The 22,525-nt window shown below is 32.8% G+C and overlaps 1 protein-coding gene across 1 annotated transcript in view; it reads left to right on the top strand.

Annotated features, from left to right (window-relative positions):
* Dnajc13 (DnaJ heat shock protein family (Hsp40) member C13) overlaps positions 1 to 22,525 on the top strand; it is a 117,873-nt gene that overhangs the window by 9,549 nt on the left and 85,799 nt on the right. Inside the window, exons 2-5 of the mRNA XM_027933725.3 lie at positions 6,768 to 6,848; positions 17,774 to 17,849; positions 18,584 to 18,733; positions 19,125 to 19,166. Coding sequence (XP_027789526.2) covers positions 6,781 to 6,848; positions 17,774 to 17,849; positions 18,584 to 18,733; positions 19,125 to 19,166 — 336 coding nt within the window. The 5' untranslated portion in view covers positions 6,768 to 6,780. The remainder of the gene's footprint in view (positions 1 to 6,767; positions 6,849 to 17,773; positions 17,850 to 18,583; positions 18,734 to 19,124; positions 19,167 to 22,525) is intronic.

Raw genomic sequence — 22,525 nt, 5'->3', positions numbered from 1 at the left:
GAATTTGAAATGAGAAATTATTGAAAGAATAAAGGTGATTGAAATTTAAGTGATGGTAATTCTAGCAGATATATTATTTCTAATTTAAGTGTCTTCTAACAACTGTCAAAGTGGCAAAGCTGATGACAAAACTGCTACCAGGATCTCCTTCTACAATTTATACATTCTTTAGTTGGACAGTTGTTATTTATAGCACATGCCTATAAGTGACTATTACTGATATTTCCAACTTGATGCTTGAACTTCTCAAATACTAGAAATGCTACAGATTTTCTATCATGAAAAATGAAAATCCTTAAGAGTTTTTGCCTACAACAGTGATATTTATACCACTTTTAAAGTGTATTAAAAATTTAAAGTGTTTTGAAAATTTAAAGTATATTAAAAAGTTATACAGAGAAAATATTGACAAGATTAAATTTATTTTATGAAATGAAGTTTTTTTTTTTCCTGAAAGTTTCTCAGATCATAGTTAATGGCATCAAACAAATTTCTAAAATCTTAGGTTGGATACAAGTAAGGGAAATATTTCTAATACTTGAAATTCCAAATACCTGGAAAAAATGTAGTATACAAGATTGACCTGTAATATTTTGTAAGTACAGTTGAAATAAAGAGAAGGTTAAGAATTAGGTTATAATTGACTTAAATAGTTTTTAAAATGTTTATCATGAGTTCCTTGGTCTGTCTTATATATTCTTTTTCAAAAGTTTTGTGGAAAATATAAGTTGTAGAAAATAAAATGACACCCTCATGTATGCCATCCAGTTTAAGAAATACTTTTGGCCGGGTACAGTGGTGCATGCCTGTAATCGGGAGGCTGAGGCAGCAGGATTGTGAGTTCAAAGCCAGCCTCAGCAAAAGTGAAGTCCTAAGCAACTCAGTAAGACCTTGTCTCTAGATAAGTACAAAATAGGGCTGGGGATATGGCTCAGTGGTAGAGTGCCTGATTTCAATCCCTGGTACCCCTCCCACCCAAAAAAAAATAGTTTATTTCGAATGATTATGTAGTAACTGAAGGCTGATGGAATCAGTAAAATATGGTATTTTGAAGATAGAAATTCTAGGTGATTTACAGTAATTTCCTCTTACCCACAGAGAATATGTGCCAAGACCTCATGTAGATCTGTGAAATTGCTAATAGCACCGAACCCTGTTTATGCTTTTCCATCTGAACTAATCACTTTTCACTCACTACAGCCATAACTTTTGCATTTTGAAGTGCAGCAGTAAAATATCATGAATTTCTTTTTCCTTCTAAACAAGTTCATGGATGTAAGATTCATTCTTACTGTAGATCTTAGCATCCTCAGCATACCTTCTTTTTTTTTTATTGAGAACTTTTACTCCTTTACTTAATGATATATAGGCAGTAAAGAATATTCTACCTATTTTTTTTTGCGTGTGTGTGAATTAAAGGAAGCACTTTATAGCTTTTCTCTGGCAATTGCAAATCACCAGCACCACTAATCTTGTATTTTGGGTCCATTAAGTAAAATAAGAATTAACTTAAACACAAGCACTTTGATACTGTGATAGTCATTTTGATAACCTGATTGACCTTTGACAGTCAATATGAGTAACTAATAGGACCAGTAGCATATATAGCTTGAATGTGTTGTACAAAGGAATGTTTGACATCCCAGGCGGGACAGAGTGAGGTGGCACTATATTATCATGCTACTCAGAACAGTTTACAATTTAAAACTTATGAATTGTTTATTTTTGGAACTCTCTTTAATATTTTTGGTTCTTGGTTGTCTGTGGTTGACTATAGTAACTGAAATAGCAGACAAGTAGGATTAATGTACATTAAATAGAAGGATTGAAATTAACAAAAAATTTAGACAGAAGCAAGTAATAGACAAAATCAAGTAATTTAATATAACTTCCCCCTCCAAATTCCTTAAAAGATATAGGTACCTATAAGTTCTTGAAAATAAAAGAAAAATATTATTTTTTCAGATACACAACAAATAACTGTTGTTTATTTGGAGTAGTATGTTTAAAATAGTAATTATAAATTAGTATTTTTGAGTATTTCTAAGTCAAGTACCTTATTAACTCCTTTATTTGAATTAATTTATTTCCCACTAAAGCTCTTTGGTACAATTATTATCACTGTTATTTATAGATGACTTTTGGTTCAGAGAAGAAACTTTTGCTTGAAATTACACAGCCAATAAATAGCAGTTATTTCTTGTCTAGCTTTGACCATAAGTAATATTTTTAAAATTTACCATCTGTACCTTCGTGATAGATTATTAAAATTACTTTGTGTTTGAACATAACTTCTTGTGCTCATTGTTCATTAAAATGTTGTGTGTGGACTAGCAACTCTGGGATCTATGCTGTAGGCAGGTAGCTAACAGGGTTTTCCTAAAGTAAATCACGTGACCCCTGTATTCAAAGGGACTAGACTTGCCCTTACTCATTTTTCCAATGGTTCTCTTGAAATTGCCTCAGTGCTGTTTGAATGATATATAGGCAGAAAAAATATTCAACCTATTTTTATGTATTTTTCTGTTTTTTGTGAATTGCCTCTTTAGTTATTTAATGAATTAGTGAGTTCAGTATATCTAAAAGTATCTTCATGGTCTGAAAGAGTTAATGCAATTTTCAGACTAGTTGCCATTTCATTGGATGTAGTGACTTTATCAAAAAGTAGTTGAGATTTTCCTGAGAACATAAAATAGATTAACTCGAAGCTTTGGAGAGGTTAATATTATACCACTGGGAAATACATCACAGCCTCAGATCTCATTATTCTGATTATTTTGAAAACTCAATGTTAGTTAAAATAGCATTTTTCTACTGTTGAATTCTCTGTTGAGAACATCCTGAAATCATATGTTGGTAACAAAGTTCTGTTGTTACATGTTTAACCTGAACACTTTGTTTAAGAAAAAAAAAAAAATTACAGCATGTCCATAAATGGAAATACCTTAAAGGTTTATTTATAGATGGCAAAGTATCTTAACTTTGGAAACTTCATTTTTCTTTTAGTTTTTTTTTACCCTGAATTGAGTATGGTTATTTTCTCTGTTTGAAATTGTAGATTTCAAAGTTATTTGTAACAGGTTTCTAATTATCGCTCAGATAAAGAATTGAAAATAGTTCAAAATTATTCCACGAATGTACTGTCCAATGATAAATCTAATTACATGATCAGAATTGATTTATTCAGTGATACCTAGATGTCAGTGATTCCCATGAATTCATTCTTTAAGCTGTTTTCTTTAAAAAAAAAATCTTAAATTTGTTTTGTAATTAACTATGAAATTATTTTGCTTTTATTCCCTTCTTAGGATTTATGAGGGATCTTGTGTGCCCTAGGTTCTTTATGGTAATTTAAAAATCTTTATCATTTTTCTCTGCCTTTCATTTAATTTTAAAGTCTCTTAATATCAGCCTCTTATATCAGTCTCTTCTCAAACACATTTTCTTCTCTGTTTGCCTAAGAAAAGACCTTAGTGCAGAGTCAGTCATTCTGATAAATCTAATGGACTAGGAATCCAACCTAATACTTGTCAATATCAGCCATTCATCTTTTTAAAATTTTGTTCTAATTAGCTATACATGACAGTAGAATGCATTTGACACATTGAACACAAATGGAGTACAACTTGTCATTCCTCTGGCTGTACATGGTGTGTAATCATACATGTATATAAGGGTAATAACATCTGTCTCATTCTACCATCCATCTCCACAGTCCTTCCCTTCCCCCCTTACTCCCTCTGCACAAGCCAAAGTTTCTTCATTCTTCCCTATTCCCCTCCCCATTATGGATCAGCATCTGCTTATCAGAGAAAACATTCAGTCTTTGGTTTTATGGAATTGGCTTATTTCTCTTAGCATGTTATTTTCTGGTTCCATCCATTTACTTGCAAATGCCATAATTTTATTCTTCTTTAAGGCTGAGTAATGTATCAAATTTTTTGTATCCATTCATCTGTTGAAGGGCATCTAGGTTGGTTCCATAGTTAAACTGTTGTGAATTGTTCTGGTATAAACATTTAATGTCAGCCATTCGTGCTTTATATGTTTCTTTTTTATTGTTCTAATCTTCAGTTATAATATTAAGGAAAAAACACTTGTTCTCCTATGTATTTTACTTTTTTGGTGAATTTTCAGGCTACCCAGGTTTCTTTTTAGCAATATCATTTATTGCAAATGATTCAGAAAGAAGGGATATTTCTGGGTTTAATAAATCTTACTTGACTGTGTCATCTCACATTAAAAAAAATCCAGAACCAACTGTCGGGATTACACTCAGCAGTCTCTATGCTCATTAGCAGGAAAATGCCAATTGTCTGGTAAATTTCGTCTTTCTGATAACAATAAAGTCTTCTTTAAACCTGGTATTACTTGTGGTTCTCTTTGTCATTCCTCAGAACATGAATTAATTTTGCTTTTCTAGAAGATTAAGAAAAGCCCTATTGCAGTATATCTGATAGAGCATCAAGTTTGAAGTGGACATCCAAATTGCCCAGGAGATTGCTACATTTCATTCATTCATTCACTCAAATATTTAATGAATATCTGTTTCGTGTCCTACACATTGTTTGAGGCTCTGGAGGTACATTAGTGAACTAAACAAACCGCGTCTCTCTGGACATTCTGATAGGATTAGATAAATAATAAACATAATAAGTTGCACACTAGAATATGAAAGGTACGGGGTGGTGCAGAGTCAAAAGGGAATAGAGAGTAGAATGAGAAAAGTGGTCACAGTTTAAAACACCATGGATAAGGTAGGTCTCATTATAAAGATTTGAAGCAGAGGAAGGTATAAGCTATATCAATATCTGAGGGATGAGCATTCTATGTAGAATACAAAGGCTCTAGCTAATTAGTGGTCCAAAAACAAGTAGGAGAGATGAAGAAAGCAATTTCAAAAATATAGGCATTTTTAAAAATGTTTTTATCCCTCAGGCATATACCCAAAGAAATGAAAACACATCCCCACAAAAACTTGTATACACATGTTCATAGCAGATTTTTTCATAACAATAAAAAAGTAGAAACAATATATATGGGGGTTGGGGTTGTGGCTCAGCAGTAGAGCGCTTACCTAGCACGTGTGAGGCCCTAGGTTCAATCCTCAGCACCATGTATAAAATAAATAAAGGTATTTGTCCAACTACAACTAAAAAATAAATACTTAAAAAAATATACGTATTATGTCCAATCAATTGATGAATAAACAATATGTGGTATGTCAATATAATACAATATTATTTGACAAAATGGCCAGCATAGGCACATCTACAGTAACAGTAGATGAGTTGTGTCAGGTGCTGGGGGCAAGGGAAGTGACTGCTGACAGTGTTTCTTACTGTGGTGATGAAAGTGTTTTAAAAATAGTAATGATTGAAGAACTCCACATACACCAAAAACCACTGAATCTGATGCTTAAAGAGTGAATTTATGGTGTGTGAACTTATCTTAGCTTTCTTTAAATGCTTTTGAATGAAAATTTTTTCTAATTGTGAAAGGAATACGATTTTTAAAAGTTGGTATATAAAGATGTAGACCAACCTTAAGTTAGCCACAATTCTAGTTATTCCATTTGCATTAACACTCTGGTATGTATGCTACAATACTTTTAGAGCATTTTTAATTATTAAGGCCTAGAAATTGCCAAGCCACAAAAGAAAACAATTACCATATTCATTTTTAAATTTTATTCAAAATAAAGTGATAGTGGTTTGAAACTTTATCATCAGTTTTTCATTAGTAGCCATCCCAACAATGATCCTGTAGAATTAACTCAATTTGATTTTTATGAAATAAGTGGGTTCTGGATTTTATACATGAAGTAAGTGGATTCTGGATTTTATAGACTCACTGCATGTGACTGTTAGGAAGCTCATTCCATGTGTGATTCATCAGTCTCAGAAGTTCAACAACCTTTATCTGTTATCTTGTTCAACCAGAGGACTCCACCAATCAAACTGCTATTAAGACTTTCTGAATACTTAATTTCAGTTTCCTTTCTTATCTTGATTTGATCTGGTAAAAGCAGTTTGCAAGTATACTTTGATAACCCTGTCCCAGTATATTCGTAAAATGGAATACCATGTAGCCTTAACCATTTTCTCAATATTTAATTCCATGGAGAAAAGTTATTTTCTGTGAAAACAGGTTGGACAGTACAAATGACAATCTCAGTTTTATTTTAAAAAATATGAATTTTCTAAATGTAAAGAGAAAGAATGGAATGATTATCTTTGGATGCTAGAATGAAAGATGACAGACTCTATGAACATTGTAGATTTGTTACTATGGACACATTACTTTTATAATGAGAGAATTATTACTTTTAAATTCTTATTTACAAAAGGTCCCCTTTAATGTGACAGTGATGACAAAGTGGCTAGCTGAACATAAGCCTTTTGGAATTGTTTTGACACTTGGGAAACAATTTTTAGGTGCTCTTCATGAGTCAAGACATTATTTTGCAATGTGAGATTCAAAGATTCATTTTTGTTAACTGACAATTTTTATTGGATCCCATACACACAGGATGTTGATCAAGACCAGTTCTTGTCCTCAAGAAACCCAGTCCAGTGGGTGACAGTTGACCAGACAACAATAAAAAAGCTTTAAGAACATTGAACATACCACTGCCCTTAAAATAATCTTATGATCTTGTAGAGCTAGGAAAGTAAGAGAAATATCATACCTTTGATGTGGGACATTCAGGAAAAATTAAGAATATATAACATTGTAATAAGGATACCAATATTTTTATCTTTCAGGTATTAGCACAAAATGAACATAATTAGGGAAAATAAGGATTTGGCATGTTTCTACACAACAAAACATTCATGGAGGGGAAAGTAAGTATTCCTTTTGGTTTTATTTTTCTGTGCTTTTGTAAAATACCATTTCAAACATTACTGTTTTGATATCTTGAATAGTACTGCACAGCTCAATTGCCTATTCAGTTCTCTTCTGAAAAAGCATATGTGCACATTTTAAAAGCAAATGCTACATTTAGAATAAATTATTGTTCTTTTTTCTTTTGACATTTCTAGTTTTCTATATCTGTCTTGAGAAGTTTTTTTTTTTAAGAATTGAAAAGTAAGGGCTGGGGATATAGCTCCAGTTGGTAGGTAGATTACTTGCCTCGCATGCAGAAGGCCCTGTGTTCAATCCCCAGCATCACCACCAAAAAAAAAAAAAAAAAAAAAAAAAGAATTGAAAAGCAACAGTTAAGAGGAATGTAGACCAGTTAGCCATTCTCTTTGCTGCTGTCAGTTAATTTTGAGGTTATACACTAATGACTGTGTTAACTACAATTCTGTTGCCCAGAGTCTAACCTGTGTATAATCAACACATTTTCATATCCATTTGATTATCAGATTAAATATGTCATTAATTCTAGTGAAGTTTGTACACTTTTTTTTTTTTTAGAGAGAGAGAGAGAATTTTTAATATTTATTTTCTAGTTATCGGCGGACACAACATCTTCGTCTGTATGTGGTGCTGAGGATCGAACCCGGGCTGCTCGGCATGCCAGGCGAGCGCGCTACCGCTTGAGCCACATCCCCAGCCCTGTACACTTTTTTTGTGTGTGTAATGAAATTTAAAAATTGGATGTGTTCTTTTTTTCCTTAAGGGGTTGATTGCATTTTTTAGTAGCTTTCTTAGATAAAGGTATAAATGCTTCGGTTTCCTTTCTGTACAATGGATGGTAATTCCTTCACCTCAGATTGTTGTAAAGATTAAATGAAGTGATACTGAACATATGAAGGTTTTTAAGTTATGCCCTAAGTAATGAGTGGCACCTTCTTCACCATTGCAAAAGCAGTTTAGCCTCTGGTCCTCTTTAGTACTAATGGGTAAAATGAGTGTGTCACACATGGACAGAGGTGACTACATTATTCTAAATCAGGTCTCAAGATAAAAGAGATGAATTCACAAAGCCATTAGCTTTTGTTCTTATTCTTCACTTTTTGTTTTTTAGTGAGAAAATGTGGCAACTTTGGGGATGGTGCAACATTTGAACTCCATAGTGTTTCTGGTTTGCATTAACAAACCAACTATAATTTTCAAAGATTTGAATGTTTGATTTTGTTTTAGCAGATTAATTGTAAAAACTTCTAAATTAGCATAATTATTACCCTTATAAAATACTTATTTTATAAAAGAGTCTTTTATTTCTTTAAATCAGACTTGAAGAAAATTGTACATTTAAATGATTCTTATTTCTTCTCAAGTGGTAGATTGCTCTGGTTGTCATAACTTCTGTTTTTAATATCATCATAGCATACTCATGCATTCTAAAGAACAAACTTATTGAAAAGCTTTTTGCTTTGTGAGCTTGCCAGTAATTGTAATCATCTGGAACCATTTTTTTTTTTAAATGTTCTTAGAGAGTAGTGACTAAGACAATTCTCTTTGATTTCCCTTTTTTTGGTTAAAAAAAAAAAATTGGAGCACAGCTATTTCTATGATACTAGAACAATTCTTTTCCTCTATTTATACCTTGAAACTTTGTTGTTATTGTTGTTGTTTTAACAGACTTAGTTTATGATTTATATACCATAAAGCTCACTCTTAATACAGTTTAGTGGTTTTTAATGTATAGAATTTTGAACTGTCACCACTGTTTTTAGAACACTTTCATCACCCAAAAATACTTCCTCTTAGAACTGCTTAAGAGAAGAGCAGTTACTCTTTTTTCCCTCTTAGCAGCTGGTCGGCACTAAACTACTTCCTGTCTCTGGATTTACCTATTTGGAACATCTCATGTAAATGGAATGATACAAAATGTGGTCTTTTGTGGCTGGCTTGTTCCACATAATATTTTCAAGGTTCATCCATGTTCTAGCATATGCCAATGTTTCGTTTCTTTTTATTGTTAAATAGTATTCTGCTGTATGGATATACTGTATTTTATTTGTCCCTTCATCAGTTGATAGACATTTGTGTATGTTCTCTTTTACTGTTTTGAATAATGCTTCCCTGAACATTCATGTACAAGTTTTTAGGTAAATTATTATTTTCATTTCTCTTGGGTATATTACCAAGGAATGTGTTATCTGATTTTTAACTTTTTGAGAAATAACCAAATTGCTTTTACATTCCCATCAACATATATGAGTTCCTATTGTTCTTCATTATTGCCAATACATATTATTGCTTTTTAAAAAAAATTTACCTATCCTAATGAGTACGATGTAGTATCTTACAGTTTTGATATTCATTTTCCTAGCTAATGATTTCAAGTATCTTTTCATGTGCTTATTGGCCTTTTATATATCTTTTTTTAATGTCTATTCACATCATTTACCTGTTTTTAAATGGGGTGGTTTTTTCATTGTTCCCTGTATGAATTTATGTATTCTGAATACAAATTCCTTATCAGATAATATGATTTGTAAATATGTTCTCCAAATTGTACTGGTTGTTTTTTCACTTTTTGATTTCTTTATTTTTCTGAAATGGGTTCTGGTTATGTTGATTAGTCTAGTCTTGAATTCCTGGGCACAAGTGATCCTCCTGCCTCAACTTCCCAAGTAGCTGGGACTACAGAGGTGCACCACTATGCCTGACCTTTACTTACTTGATGGTATTCTGTGAAGCACAAAGTTTTTAAATTTTACACTTGTGACCCTAGATTAGGTAATGGCTTCTTAGATATAACAACAAAGTTTTAATCTTGTGTTTTCTGCTGAGTTTGTAGCTTTGAGTTAATTTTTGTATATGGTATGAAGTTAGGATGCAAATTCATTCCACTAATAAAATACATATGGTAAAATACATGAAGTACATCTGGGGAGGTTGATGAATTGTACCATCAGTGTGGCTGACATCCACCTCCCCAGTCAGGACCTGTAACATTCCTATCACATGTGAGTTAATTTTGCTAAAAACATAGCTGTAATTGAATAGGGATTGTATTGAAACTGTACATCAATTTTGGGGTTATTTCTACCTTTTTATTGTTAACTCTTCTGAACTATGAACAAAGAGATCCCCTTTCTCTTTGGCTACTTGGCGTTTGTACAACTCACCTTATTCGAATATTTTAAAGTTTCTTTCAACAGTGTTTTGTTAATTTCTTTTTTTTTTTTTTTAAAGAGAGAGAGAAAGAGAGAATTTTAATATTTATTTTTTAGTTTTCGGCGGACACAACATCCTTGTTTGTATGTGGTGCTGAGGATCGAATCCGGGCCGCATGCATGCCAGGCCAGCGTGCCACCGCTTGAGCCACATCCCCAGCCCCAGTGTTTTGTTAATTTCATTGTACACACACTCTGTGATCTGTTCGCTCTACCCGTAAGATGGCCTCAGCCCTGACGTTTGTCATTACCGTGACCTCACAACTCTAAAAAATGGTTTCCTCTTTCCTGGTTTTAAATGTCTTAAGGATGGGACCATAAAAAATAAAAATAAAACATCCCCCCTCCCCAAAATTTCATTTCACTGCATGATTATGTACATAATTTAATTGTACCAGCATCATTTGTTGAAAAGACTTTTCTTTCCCCCTTGAATTGTTTGGACAGTCTGTCAAAAATCATTTGACCATAAATTTATTTATTTATGGACTCCTAAGTCTACTCCATTGATCCTATAGCTTATCTTTATGCCAGTCCCCTCTGCCTTGATTACTGTAACTTTGTGCTATTTTGGAAAAGGGAAGTATGAGTCTGTAACTTGGTTATTTTTCAAAATTATTTCAAGCATTCTGTCTTAATTCATTTTCATATGAATTTTAGAGTGAGTTAATTTTGCTAAAAAGGTAGCTGAAATTTGAATAGGGGTTGTATTAACTGTAGATCAATTATGGGAGTATTTCTACCTTTATAGTACTAACTCTTCTGAACTATGAATAGGGAATGTTTCCAATTATTTGGATATTTTAAAATTTTCTTTCAACAATATTTTGTTATTTTCCATGTACACACCTTGAATCCTTTAACTTCTCCCCTAAAACAATCTGTGCTTTCCATATAGCATCATTTCATTGGGTTGTGTGCATTATTATGTAGCACTGAAACTTTTATTATATTTGTTTTATATGGCCAATTCTAATCTAGGTTTAAAGTATTATCAGCAATGTTAATGTGAAGAAAAAATGACCAACATTAAAATTTTTCTGTTGTTTCAAAGTAGCCAATTGAATTATCTCTCAAGAAATATTTTATATATAACAAATTTTCCATGTGATTTGAGAGACTTAGGGACTCAGCTTTAAGAGACTCCATGACTACCTATATGTTTCTGACCCAGTCCTAACATTTTAGAAAAGTATTTTTGATGGTGGCAATAAAGATGAATAAATATTTTTCCTTCTCTTCATATACCTACTAAATTAAAGATAACCTCCAGATATTCTCACTAAAGAGGTACGTGATGCATTCCTTTTACCTTTGTTATAGTTTCTATTATGCCCCATATCCTTTCATTAATGCAGGTCTGTTCACCATCAATCTAGAGATTCTCTTGGCTTGCAAAGTAGCTTTTCTTCTACCCTTATTATTTTTTCGCCCTTGCACAGTATATACATAATTTAATTACATACTTGTTCTGAAAATAGTCTTCATGAAGACTTTTCTCTCACAAAAGAGCAAAATTTCCTTTTTGGCCTAAGCAAGCCATTTCAGACAGGAAGGAAGGTGCAGATGTTTCAGTTAAAGCAGAAGTGCTGATTCACTGTGGAAAACTTCATGATAATGTAAGTCCTTAAGTTTTTCTGGATGGAAATTACAGGTAAAATATATTTGTGGATCAGTTTAATATTTTTATATATTAGTTGTAGCAAATGTTGAGTAGCATTTTAGTATTTTAATAGGATTTTAATTGTAGTACATTAGAATATATGGTGACTAGTCTATGAAATTTAATTTCTGAACTATGAACAGGAAATGTTTCCACTTATTTGGATATTTTAAAATTTCTTTCAACAATGTTTTGTTATTTTTCAATGTACACACCTTGACTCTTTTAACTTCTCTCCTAAAACAGTCTATGCTTTCCATATAGAGTTGGAATAACTCAGTGAGAAAGATGCCCCACAGATATTTGCAGAGTATGTCCTATTACTATTTCTTTTCTTTTCTGAAGAATACAGCTTCTGATATGAATGAGCTCTCTTAGGTCAAAATGGAGATTGACAGATGCTCACTGCATTTGAAGAAACTCTATGTGGTGATTAGATTTAGGGCATTGAGGGAAAATGAAGTTAGTGAAGTTCTGACACTTTTCTATAAAAAACAGAAATAGTTTTACAAGAGAAGAGATCCCCTTTCTCTTTGGCTACTTGGCATTTATACACCTCACTAATTCTGATAACCCTAAATGCCACCTCACTAATTCTAATAACCCGGGGTGTCCTGAGAGGTTTTTTTTTTTTTTTTTTCCTGTTTTGTCCTAGCTCTTGATCCTCCCTCTAAACTTCAGAAGAGTGTGACTTAAATTCTCCGTGTGTATTCTTTGTGTAACTCTCTCTGACTATTATCAGGCAGTCTGGGATTTGAACATCTTCAATCCAGAAGTGAAAATTGGATCATATCTTTATAAGAATCTTAGAGCTGGAAAAAATATGGACTGAAGAGTACAGCTTTTGATATGAATGAGCTCCCTTAGGTCAAAGAGGAGATTGACTAGAATCAAGTATCCTAGTGATATAGCCAGATGAATGACAGTTTGTTCATTTTGTTCTGAGTTTTAAACAAGAATTTGCTAAAGCCATCATGGCTATTTAAAATGTAAGGATTCTAATTATAATTAATTCAGTTATTCTATTAGAGTTTTGGAATCTCCTCCCCTTTCCCACTATTAGTCATCTAGCAGAATAATAGCAATAGGAACAGCTAACATGTTTTGACTGTTTACTTGCACACTAAGCACTTAAATGCCAAGCACTTTATATGGATTATTTGTTGTAAGTAATTTTATGTATAGCCACATCGTTCACTTGGGAAGACTTAAGCTTAAAGAGACTAATCAGGTTATCAGAGAATGTGTAATCGGTAAGAGTTTCAGGTAATACTTGAATCCAGGCAGTATGACCCCAGAGGTGGTGGGCTTAACTCTAAGCTGTGGTGCCTCCTTTAGCAGTGCTTACCATTTATCTCCTAACTCTGTGAAAACTTTTAGTTGTCTTTAATTTTATTATTAGGTGGACAGAAGCCCTAGTTCAAGTAACTGGATTCTCAAAACCTTGAATAATAAAAGGAAAAATCATAGGTTCTATGAGGATCTAAAGAGTTTGAAAAATTGATGGTCAAAACTTATCTTAAAATGGTTGATGAAACTAGGATGTTCAGCCTAGGAAAAAAGAATCAATTGAACATCAGATTGAAAGAAGAATGAGTAAGCTTTATGTGAAGCGAAAGACAGAGTTTGGATCAGAAGGTTAAATTTGTGGGAAATTATGTATCAATTTCTTTCTGAGGATCTGTTGCCGATATCTACGGAACTGGGAAATGGCAGAATTGTTTTTAGGGAGGATGAATTCCCTTTGAATAGTAGTGAACCATTAAAACTAACCAGCCTTGCCAGTGGTATTAGGAAAGTTTAAGCTGTATATTATTGGTTTTAGTGGGTGACATAAAAGCTGTCTTCCTGGTTTGATTAGATCTGTTGGCTTTCTTGAGGATTTTGAGCTTTAAAAGTAATACACTGCCAGGCACAGTGGCACATGCCTATCATCCCAGCTCCTCGGGAGACTGAAGCAGGAGGATTACAAGTTCATGGACAGACTAGGCAACTTTAATAAGAACCTGTCTGAAAAAATGAAAAGTGACACAGATGTAGCTCAGTGTTTAGTAAAGCGCCATTGAGCTTAATCCCCAGTACCAAAGTGAATGAATGGATGGATGGATGGATGGATGGATGGATGGATGGATGGATGGATGGATGAGTAAGTGAATAAAAGTAATACACAAAGGTCTCATTCCCTTCAAGAATTTGAGAACCATTACTAAATAATAAATCTTTTTTTTTGTAATTTACTGAAAGAAAACAGTATTAAACTTTTCCTATTAGAAAACTGAATGATGTGAATTTTCTGTGTAGAAGAGTATGGCATTGTGGTGATAACCCAGTATATTTTGGTTTATCTCTTTATATCAACACTTATATATGGCAAATATATCCAGGACTGAAAGTAGCTTTCAGGCAATGACTGACATGACCACTTTGAAATTCATTTCAGATGTCTGAAGTAAGTAAAAACAAATTGTTAGAAAGAAACTCTTTAAAAGACTCTCTCTCATTTGCTGCCATATCATTGAACCTAGCACAGAGTTGGGTGCTGATTTAGTACTGGGTCAGTCTGTGAAATACCTAATATAGTCTTGTTCTAACCTGTTAGTTTTTTTCCCTTAAGAGGTGGAGGGAGTGGCCACAAGAAAATAATCATGTTATAAAAAATTGTTTTGAAAGAGAAATTAGTATTCATAAAGATTAGAAAATTTAAGGGTGTTTTAAAATTTTTATTGGGCTGGGGATGGGCTCAAGTGGTACTGTGCTCACCTGGCATGCGCGGGGTACTGGGTTCGATTCTCAGCACCGCATACAAATAAAATAAAGTTGTTGTGTCCACCGAAAACTAAATAAATAAATATTTTGAAAATTCTCTCTCTCTCTCTCTCTCTCTTTAAAAAGTTTTATTTATAGAAATTAGAATAAAGGAGTGTATTTTAATATGTTAATATAAATCCTGTGTGTCTATTAAAAAAAAACTTAAGTAAATGAAAAAAAATGCTCACATCACTAATCATTTAATTTCTGAACTATGAACAGGGATTGTTTCCACTTATGATTTTAATCAGAACCACATAGATACAATCTCACCCCAGTAAGAATGACTTACATCAAAATGACTAAAGTCATAAATACTGGTGAGGATGTAGAGAAAAGGGAACCTAGCACACTGTTGATAGGAATGTAAATTAATTCAGCCATTATGCAGAACAGTATGAAGGGGCCTCCAAAAAATAGAACTACCTTATGATCCAGTAATCCCACTACTGGTATATATCCAAAGGCAAAAAAATCATCATAACAAAGAGACATTTGCAAAAACTTTCATGTTTATTGTAGCACATTTCACAGTAGCCAGGAAATGGAAGTATCCTAAGTATTCGTCAGCTGATGAGTGGATAAAAGAAAATATGGTACATACACACAATGAAATACTATTCAGCCATAAAGTGAATGAAATTCTGTCATTTGCGACAACTTGGATGAACTAGAAATCATTAGTGAAATTAACCAGGCACAGAAAGACAAGTACTACATGAGGTCACTCATAGGTGGGATCTAAAAAAGTTGATCTCAGAAGTTGCAAGTAGCAAATGATGGTTACCAGAGGGTACGGAGGGTAAGGTGAAGAGAGGAACAGAGAAAAGTTGATAGGAGTAAGAAGTTCTGGGAGTAAAGTGCCTGTTCAGTATGAAAGAGGCCCTGGGTTCAATCTGGAACCACCAAAAAAAAAAAAAAAAAAAGTGCTGGTGTTCTGTTGCACAGTGGCGTGTCCATAGATAATAGCAGTTATATTTCAAAAAGTTAGGAAAAAAAGATTTTTAACGTTTCACCATAAAAATATGGTAAATGAATGAGGAGGTGAATATTTTTAACCTGTCTGCTTTATACAATATATACCTATATGGAATTATCATATGGTACCCATTAAAATGTGCATAATTTTAAAGTTTTTTACATGTCAGTTAAAAATGATTTTAATAAATGAAAGATGTTAGAAGAGGCCCAGGTGTGGTCAAGACTGGAAAAAGAAGGTACAGGAGTGAAAACATTTTCTTGACTTATCCTCTGAGACTGCATATAACAGCAGTTAACTTCTGGAATATTTCAAGCATTTAATTCTTACACTTTTTACTTGAAGAATAAAATAAATATAGGTAGTTTTACTTTAGGATTATAAAGATTCTCATTTTTGACTCAAACTGATTCTGCAAAAGAATATATGAATTCATATTTCTGTTGAACATTCATTTTCAATGTGTAGTCTTTTAAGTTAAACATTGACTTGAGCAAAATATTTATTTTATTTCCCATTAATTGATTAAACCTCTGAAGTTTTGTGACTCTTTAGCTGTTGAACTATATCGTTGGCTTACTTCACTTATCCCCCAACCCTCACTCCAGTTAGAAACAAAGGAATGTTTATATGTTAGAAGGAAATGCTTTCCTTTTTTTAGTTTCCCACTTTAGACATGTAAAATTGGGGGAAAATTCATAATACAGAATTATTTCTTAATGAATATATGATAAAGATTAAGTATATTATTTTCTTTTGCCCAAATAGAAACAACTTTGATCTTTATATAATATGCTGATTAGAAAAAACGGGCAATAAAAATTGTAATCTATATATACTTTAGTAAATATGATCAGCTATATTAATGGATTTTTCTATATTGAACTGTTTTCCTAAAATGAGTGTGGATCAGGAAGCAGAGAGAGAAATAGATCTCCACTTGCCAGATATAAATATATACCACAGAGCCACAGCCCACAATGCTCCACTTTGTCCAACCACACCCCACCTGCCTTTTGCTACCACTCAGTTATTCCCACCAGGTGATTAATTCACTGATTGGGTTAAGGCTCTCATAATCCAATCATGTCTTCTGTAAACCTTCTTGCATTGTCTCACACATATGCTTTTGGGGGACACCTCACATCTAAACCCTAACACTAGTAATTACTTTAAAAATTGTTTTTTTGTTTTTTTTTTTTGGTGTGTGTGTGTGTGTGTGTGTTTTTCTGTGTGTCTGTGTTTGTGTGTGTGTTATCAGATTTTAGTATCACTAAGAGAATTGAGAACCTGTCCTCTCTCTGTTTCCTGGAACAATTGAGAAGTATGGGCCTCTAAAGTTTCTTCTGTCTTGAAATTGCTGGGGCCTGCTGCTTTGGGAGAGTACAGTTCTTTGTGGCTTTATTAAATTATTCTATATAGTGGTTGATGTACTCTTTAGTTTTCAGATTTGTCAGCCACAGTGTTACAGTACTATTTTTAAATTTCTTCTGTATCTAGAATTCTTTTTATTCTTTTTTTGTTTTTGTTTTGTACACTGAGATTATGCCCATTTTAATATTTCATATTCAAAGATCTATTTCTTGAACTTTAATTGAATTTTCTTATTCAATTTCCACCTTTCTCATTCTGAATTTCTCCCTTTTCTAAAAGATTACTGATAACCAAATGGTTTTCTTGTTTGGACATGTTACTTTAAGTAAAGGAAATGAAGTGAGAAGTGAAAATTTCTTGCTTGTGGTACTTATAAAATTGCAGTACTTTAATGTAATAGGTAGTTGCTTAAGTAGAAATTGATTCCTCATATGGCTGTGACTGACCAGTTGCAGGCCATAGCTTTCCTTCCTTTACATCATTTTGTTGAAAGGATATTTTGAAAGAATTAGTATTATGCATTGTTTTTTGGTTAAAGTAAAATTTTCCCATTTAAAGTCTTCTACCATCCTCAGCTGGTTCTTTGCCAGCTTAATCTGTGCTAACATCACAAGGTGCTTGTGTACTTTTTAATGCAGAACTCTTAATAGTTAACAGTAAAAGGAATGGTGGGTGAATTTTAATACTAGTAATGTTTTAGAACATAAAAAAGGTGAGAATATAAAACTCAGCTATATTTAGTCAGCATTAATTAAGTAACACATTTATATTTATTTATTGAAATGTTCTTTCTGTATTAGTATGATATATATTCTTTCATAAGATTTTGTTTGTTTAAAACTAAATTTAAGCCTTTGTCTTTCTTTGTAGGTATAAGCGTGTCTTTTCAGTTGGAACCCATGCAATTACTACATATAATCCAAATACTTTAGAAGTAACTAATCAGGTAATTATGTTAGATGCTGTTAGGTATTTACATGAACTGTCCTTGAATTTAAAAAGTCAGGATGTGATCCATTACTTCTGGCCTGAAACCAGTATGTTAGGATAGAAATATCTAACCTGAAAGAAATTAATATGCTTATTATACATAATGCTCTGTGTTCAGGATCAAAAATAAATAAATAAATAAGGGAGCAGATGAGCTTACTTTTAAGGCTTTCAGGGGAAAAATTTTTGATGTATTACTATTGATTGTATGTAAAATTAGTAAAGTAGTTCTTATAATTTTTAAATACTGTTATTATAATGCAGGTAAAAATTATATCACAAGTGGTATAAAGTACTTGTTATGGAGGTAGGATTACTTGTTTATAAAGGCAAGGCCAACTGAACATGGACAGATAAGCATATTTAAAGAAATTATTTTAGCTTATTTTAAGTCTAAAGTGCTTTTTTAAACAGACTTACAAGTAATCATAAAATATTATTTCCTAATTCTTTTCACATCTATTTTAATTGTTTTAGATTAATGTCAAATCATTACCATTATAACACTGGTAAGATTTTTGTGGTTGTCTGTGATGACTAAAAACCTTTAAAAGAATTTGACTTCTTCTAGACCTCTACTGTTTTGTAAAATTGAGCTCAGTTAATCAGTGAATATGAAGTTGAAGTAATAAGTGTTTCATTTTACTGTATTTTAACCCCAATTGAAAAAAATTCCTTTATTTTTGTTAGTGGCCTTATGGAGACATTTGCAGCATCAGCCCTGTTGGAAAAGGTCAAGGAACAGAGTTCAATCTCACATTTCGTAAAGGCAGTGGGAAAAAGTCAGAGACTTTAAAATTTTCTACAGAGCACAGAACAGAACTTCTTACAGAAGCATTGGTAAGAAAGGTTCTCTGTTTATAAACTAAGTTTACCTTCTCTTTGAAGTGAAATAGTTACACTTAAGTGGGAACATTAATGTTCTCAGCTTCTGTACCCACTGTGCTTATTTTTTCTTATTAATCTTTAAATGTGAAACTTTTCCTTTTCTCCAACAGAAAACCTGAAATATATATTTTATATTTGATAGTTCATTGGCCTAAGATGCATATACAAGAAAAAGCACTATATGTTATATCTATTTTGTTCTTCAGTAAAACTCTATACTTTTTTATTGAACATCCTTAAAGTGTAACAACAGTTTTTAGTGTCAAGTTATTAAATTGTGCCTTCCCATGAGTTTTCCTGACCAGTTTGTTGTCATTAACTGTGGTTATGTTTTCTCTTTCAGAGATTTAGAACTGATTTTTCAGAGGGAAAAATCACAGGAAGGGTAAATATAAGTATTTTTATTTGTTTAAATGTTGCCCTTTATTATAGAATTTATTCCGTAACTAGTACCTTTTATGGCAAACTTAAAGGGAAAAATAAAAACATAGTTTTATTGTTGTCTCATACCATGTGGATAGATAAATGTAGCTTAATAGGAAACTAGTATGAAGAAGTAAACTTAAGACTTCTAATTCTAGCAGGAAAAAAAATTATCAGGCTAAAAAAGATTTATATGTGATAGCAGTGCTATAATTCAGGTGATTCTTATTCAGAATTCCAAGCAATAACACCAGTACATATCATACTGATGATAATACTGGTTGGAACATGCAGTAGTTGTTTGGTGTAGGAGTTTCCTAATTCAAAAGTATTAAAGTGTTAAAGTTTGGGAACATTGAAACTCTGTTTATTACATCTTCCTGCCCTAGATCTGGCTCATACTAAAGCTTGGCATGGTGTACTAGCAGCTTTGTGGGAAGTTATAGTTGCTTATTAGAATCTTAACTTTCCCAGGCTGTCTTCAGTCATGTTACAGCAGCATTTAAACTAAACTAGAAATTTCTGGGGAAAGGAATGGGAATTTATGGGAGGGTTTGTTTTGTTTTTTACTCTCTAAAATTTTTGAATTTCTTACTCAGGCGTAGATATTACTTTTTTTTTTCCACATAAAATAATTTTGTTTATTTTGAAAATTGAAGTGTAACATTTTAAAATATCTATCCTATAATTTCTTTAATTTTCACACTGTAGATTTAAGAAAGAATGATCTTCCCTAATCAACCTTTTTAAATTAACTACACAGTTTTAGGAGCAAAACGTAGATTAACAGTCACGATCACTTCAGAGATGGCAGTGAGGGAGGGTTGGCAATGGTGAGGACACGGCTCCCACCATTGACACATTTGCACATATTAATTTCAATGAAATTAAATCAGCACACGATTATCCAACAATGACAATAGGATTCAACTGTAAATTTGAGAAGAATGAATTGGATTGTGTGTTCATCCAAGTTGATCACATTTTGCTTGCAGACCTAAACACAGATTCTCAGTTATAGCCTTAAAGATGTCACGCACAGCCACCACATTTAATATGCTTTTTTCAAGAGTTCTATTTAAAATTTTCCTCAGCATTCTATAAATTTTCAACTAAAAAAATGATAAATTGATGAAACATGAATGCTTCTCTCTGGAAGTTGTTTTGCACCCCAGGTGAATTTCTGGAGCGAATGACAAATCCCTCCATATACCAACTATTGGAACTAAATGAGTTAACCCTAAATCTCATACCAAAAAAAAAAAAAAAGGTGGGGGGAGGGTGAGAGGAAGAGGAAGGAAAGAAAGAAATAAAACAAGGCATAAAAACAACCCTAATGGCTGGCCAACGATTTCATTAAAATTAGTGAACAGATTCAGGCCATATGATCTAGGCCAGTGTTTTCCAAACATTAATGCCATATGGTGTTTCTGGGAAATAAGCTATGGATTCCTGGGGCCATCTACTGTTACTTTGATGTATAACCTAGGAATGTGATATTTTAACAGGCACCTTATTTTATTTTGATGGAGATTTTTATGTATGTTCCCCCATAGAAGAGAAATCAGAAAATAAGGTCCATTGGAAAATATTTCAGGAATGGTTGGGCAAAAGAACAAAATGGGAAAAATTTGAAATAGTTATGACTATCAAAAGCATATTAAATACCTTTGAAAATACTAAATATTTATATTCCACTTATATAGATCTCATTCCTAATTAACATATTAAAATAGTATATTAATAATAAACTATTTTTAAGGAATAGATTTACATCTTGATTTATAATGCCCAAAAGGTATACTTATACCTATTTCTGGTATCTGGTAATTCAGGGCAGGATACTAGCAGTTAACTTGCATGAGGCCTTTCAGTCCTCTAGAGAGAAATGAGAATGGATTTAAGCTTCTGGCTCTCAGCTGGATTTTTTTTTTTTTTTACTCTCTGCCCAATTTCTTTCTTTTTTTTTTTTTTTAATTTTTTATTGTTGGTTGTTCATAGATATTACTTTTATAATGGGGAAAAATAATCCCTAAACTTATAGCACTATACAAAACCCTCACCTCTGACAAAAGGCAGGAACTATGCTGGAAGCACCAGCATCTTGGAGACTCGCTGATTTCAACTCTAGTGATTAGTTGGTTGCTCAGGAGCCATTTAAAAATAGTTTAATGGCATCTGGCAAGCTGGCTGGTTTCTTATTCTGTACATCTCATCTTTTGGGGAAACAATTGTTTTCAAAAACATAACTTCAAGATTTTGTTTCTAAGCTTTCCTTTTTTATCAGTCACTTAATATTTTTCAAAACTTTGAGATAGAAACAATATTTCTAGATGATTGACTGAAGGTAGTTCACTTACTTTTATATCAGGAGTAAGGTACACAAAGGGACACCTACACTTCCCCACAAAATGGTTCCACCCCACACTAGTATGGCAATATGTAAAACAGTGAATGTGTAACCGATGTGATTCTGCAATCTGTATACGGGGTAAAAATGGGAGTTCATAACCCACTTGAATCAAATGTATGAAATATGATATGTCAAGAACTATGTAATGTTTTGAACAACCAATAATAAAAAACTAAAAAAAAAAAAGTTCCACCCCAGTGCTGTCCTGGCTGAACAGCTCTTATAGAAATTGAATCTGGCCTAAGGCCTCCAGTTGCCCTAGATATACTTGAAATTGGGGTCTCTCAAAGTCCTTTAGGCCTGGCCCCTAAAGTCCTTAGGGATAATGAGAAGTTTCCATCAGTGTATGTCATTAACAATAGGTGATTATCAACTGGAAGGAATGGAGAATATCCTGTGGAGTTGGTTTGGGGCATGTAAACAAGCCTAGTGTGAAAAGCGCACCATTTTTTGGTGGCCTCCATTTTACCCTCATTCCTACGGAGAGGTATGGCATTGATCTCTTTTTAAGTTCAAAATCAAGGGTCTAAATATATTCTGGGGCTAATGCAGGTTTTTTTATTTTTCTGCGGAATTTGTGTGTAGATAGATAGATAGATAGATAGATAGAAAGAACTGTACTGAATATGATGCCATAGATTTGTGATACTGATCCTATGAATGTCATTATTGAAGTTAGTGTTGGGATGTTAGTGGGAGTGTTCATTACTTAATGCCTTACTCTTTTCTGAACACTTACAAGAGAATTTCTTTCTGATTTCAGTATCAGAAATAGTTACACTTCTGAGCAACCAGTTTATTTTAAACTTGAGAATTGTGCAATTGATCATGTATTCCTCTTCATATTGATGGGTACAAAACTGTTATTTGGGCATGGGAGATGTTTTTTTGGCCACAAGAACAAATTA

The sequence above is a fragment of the Marmota flaviventris genome, chromosome 8, assembly GCF_047511675.1.
Source record: "Marmota flaviventris isolate mMarFla1 chromosome 8, mMarFla1.hap1, whole genome shotgun sequence".
Lineage (NCBI taxonomy): Eukaryota > Metazoa > Chordata > Mammalia > Rodentia > Sciuridae > Marmota > Marmota flaviventris.
This window is presented reverse-complemented; position numbering and strand designations above follow the sequence as displayed.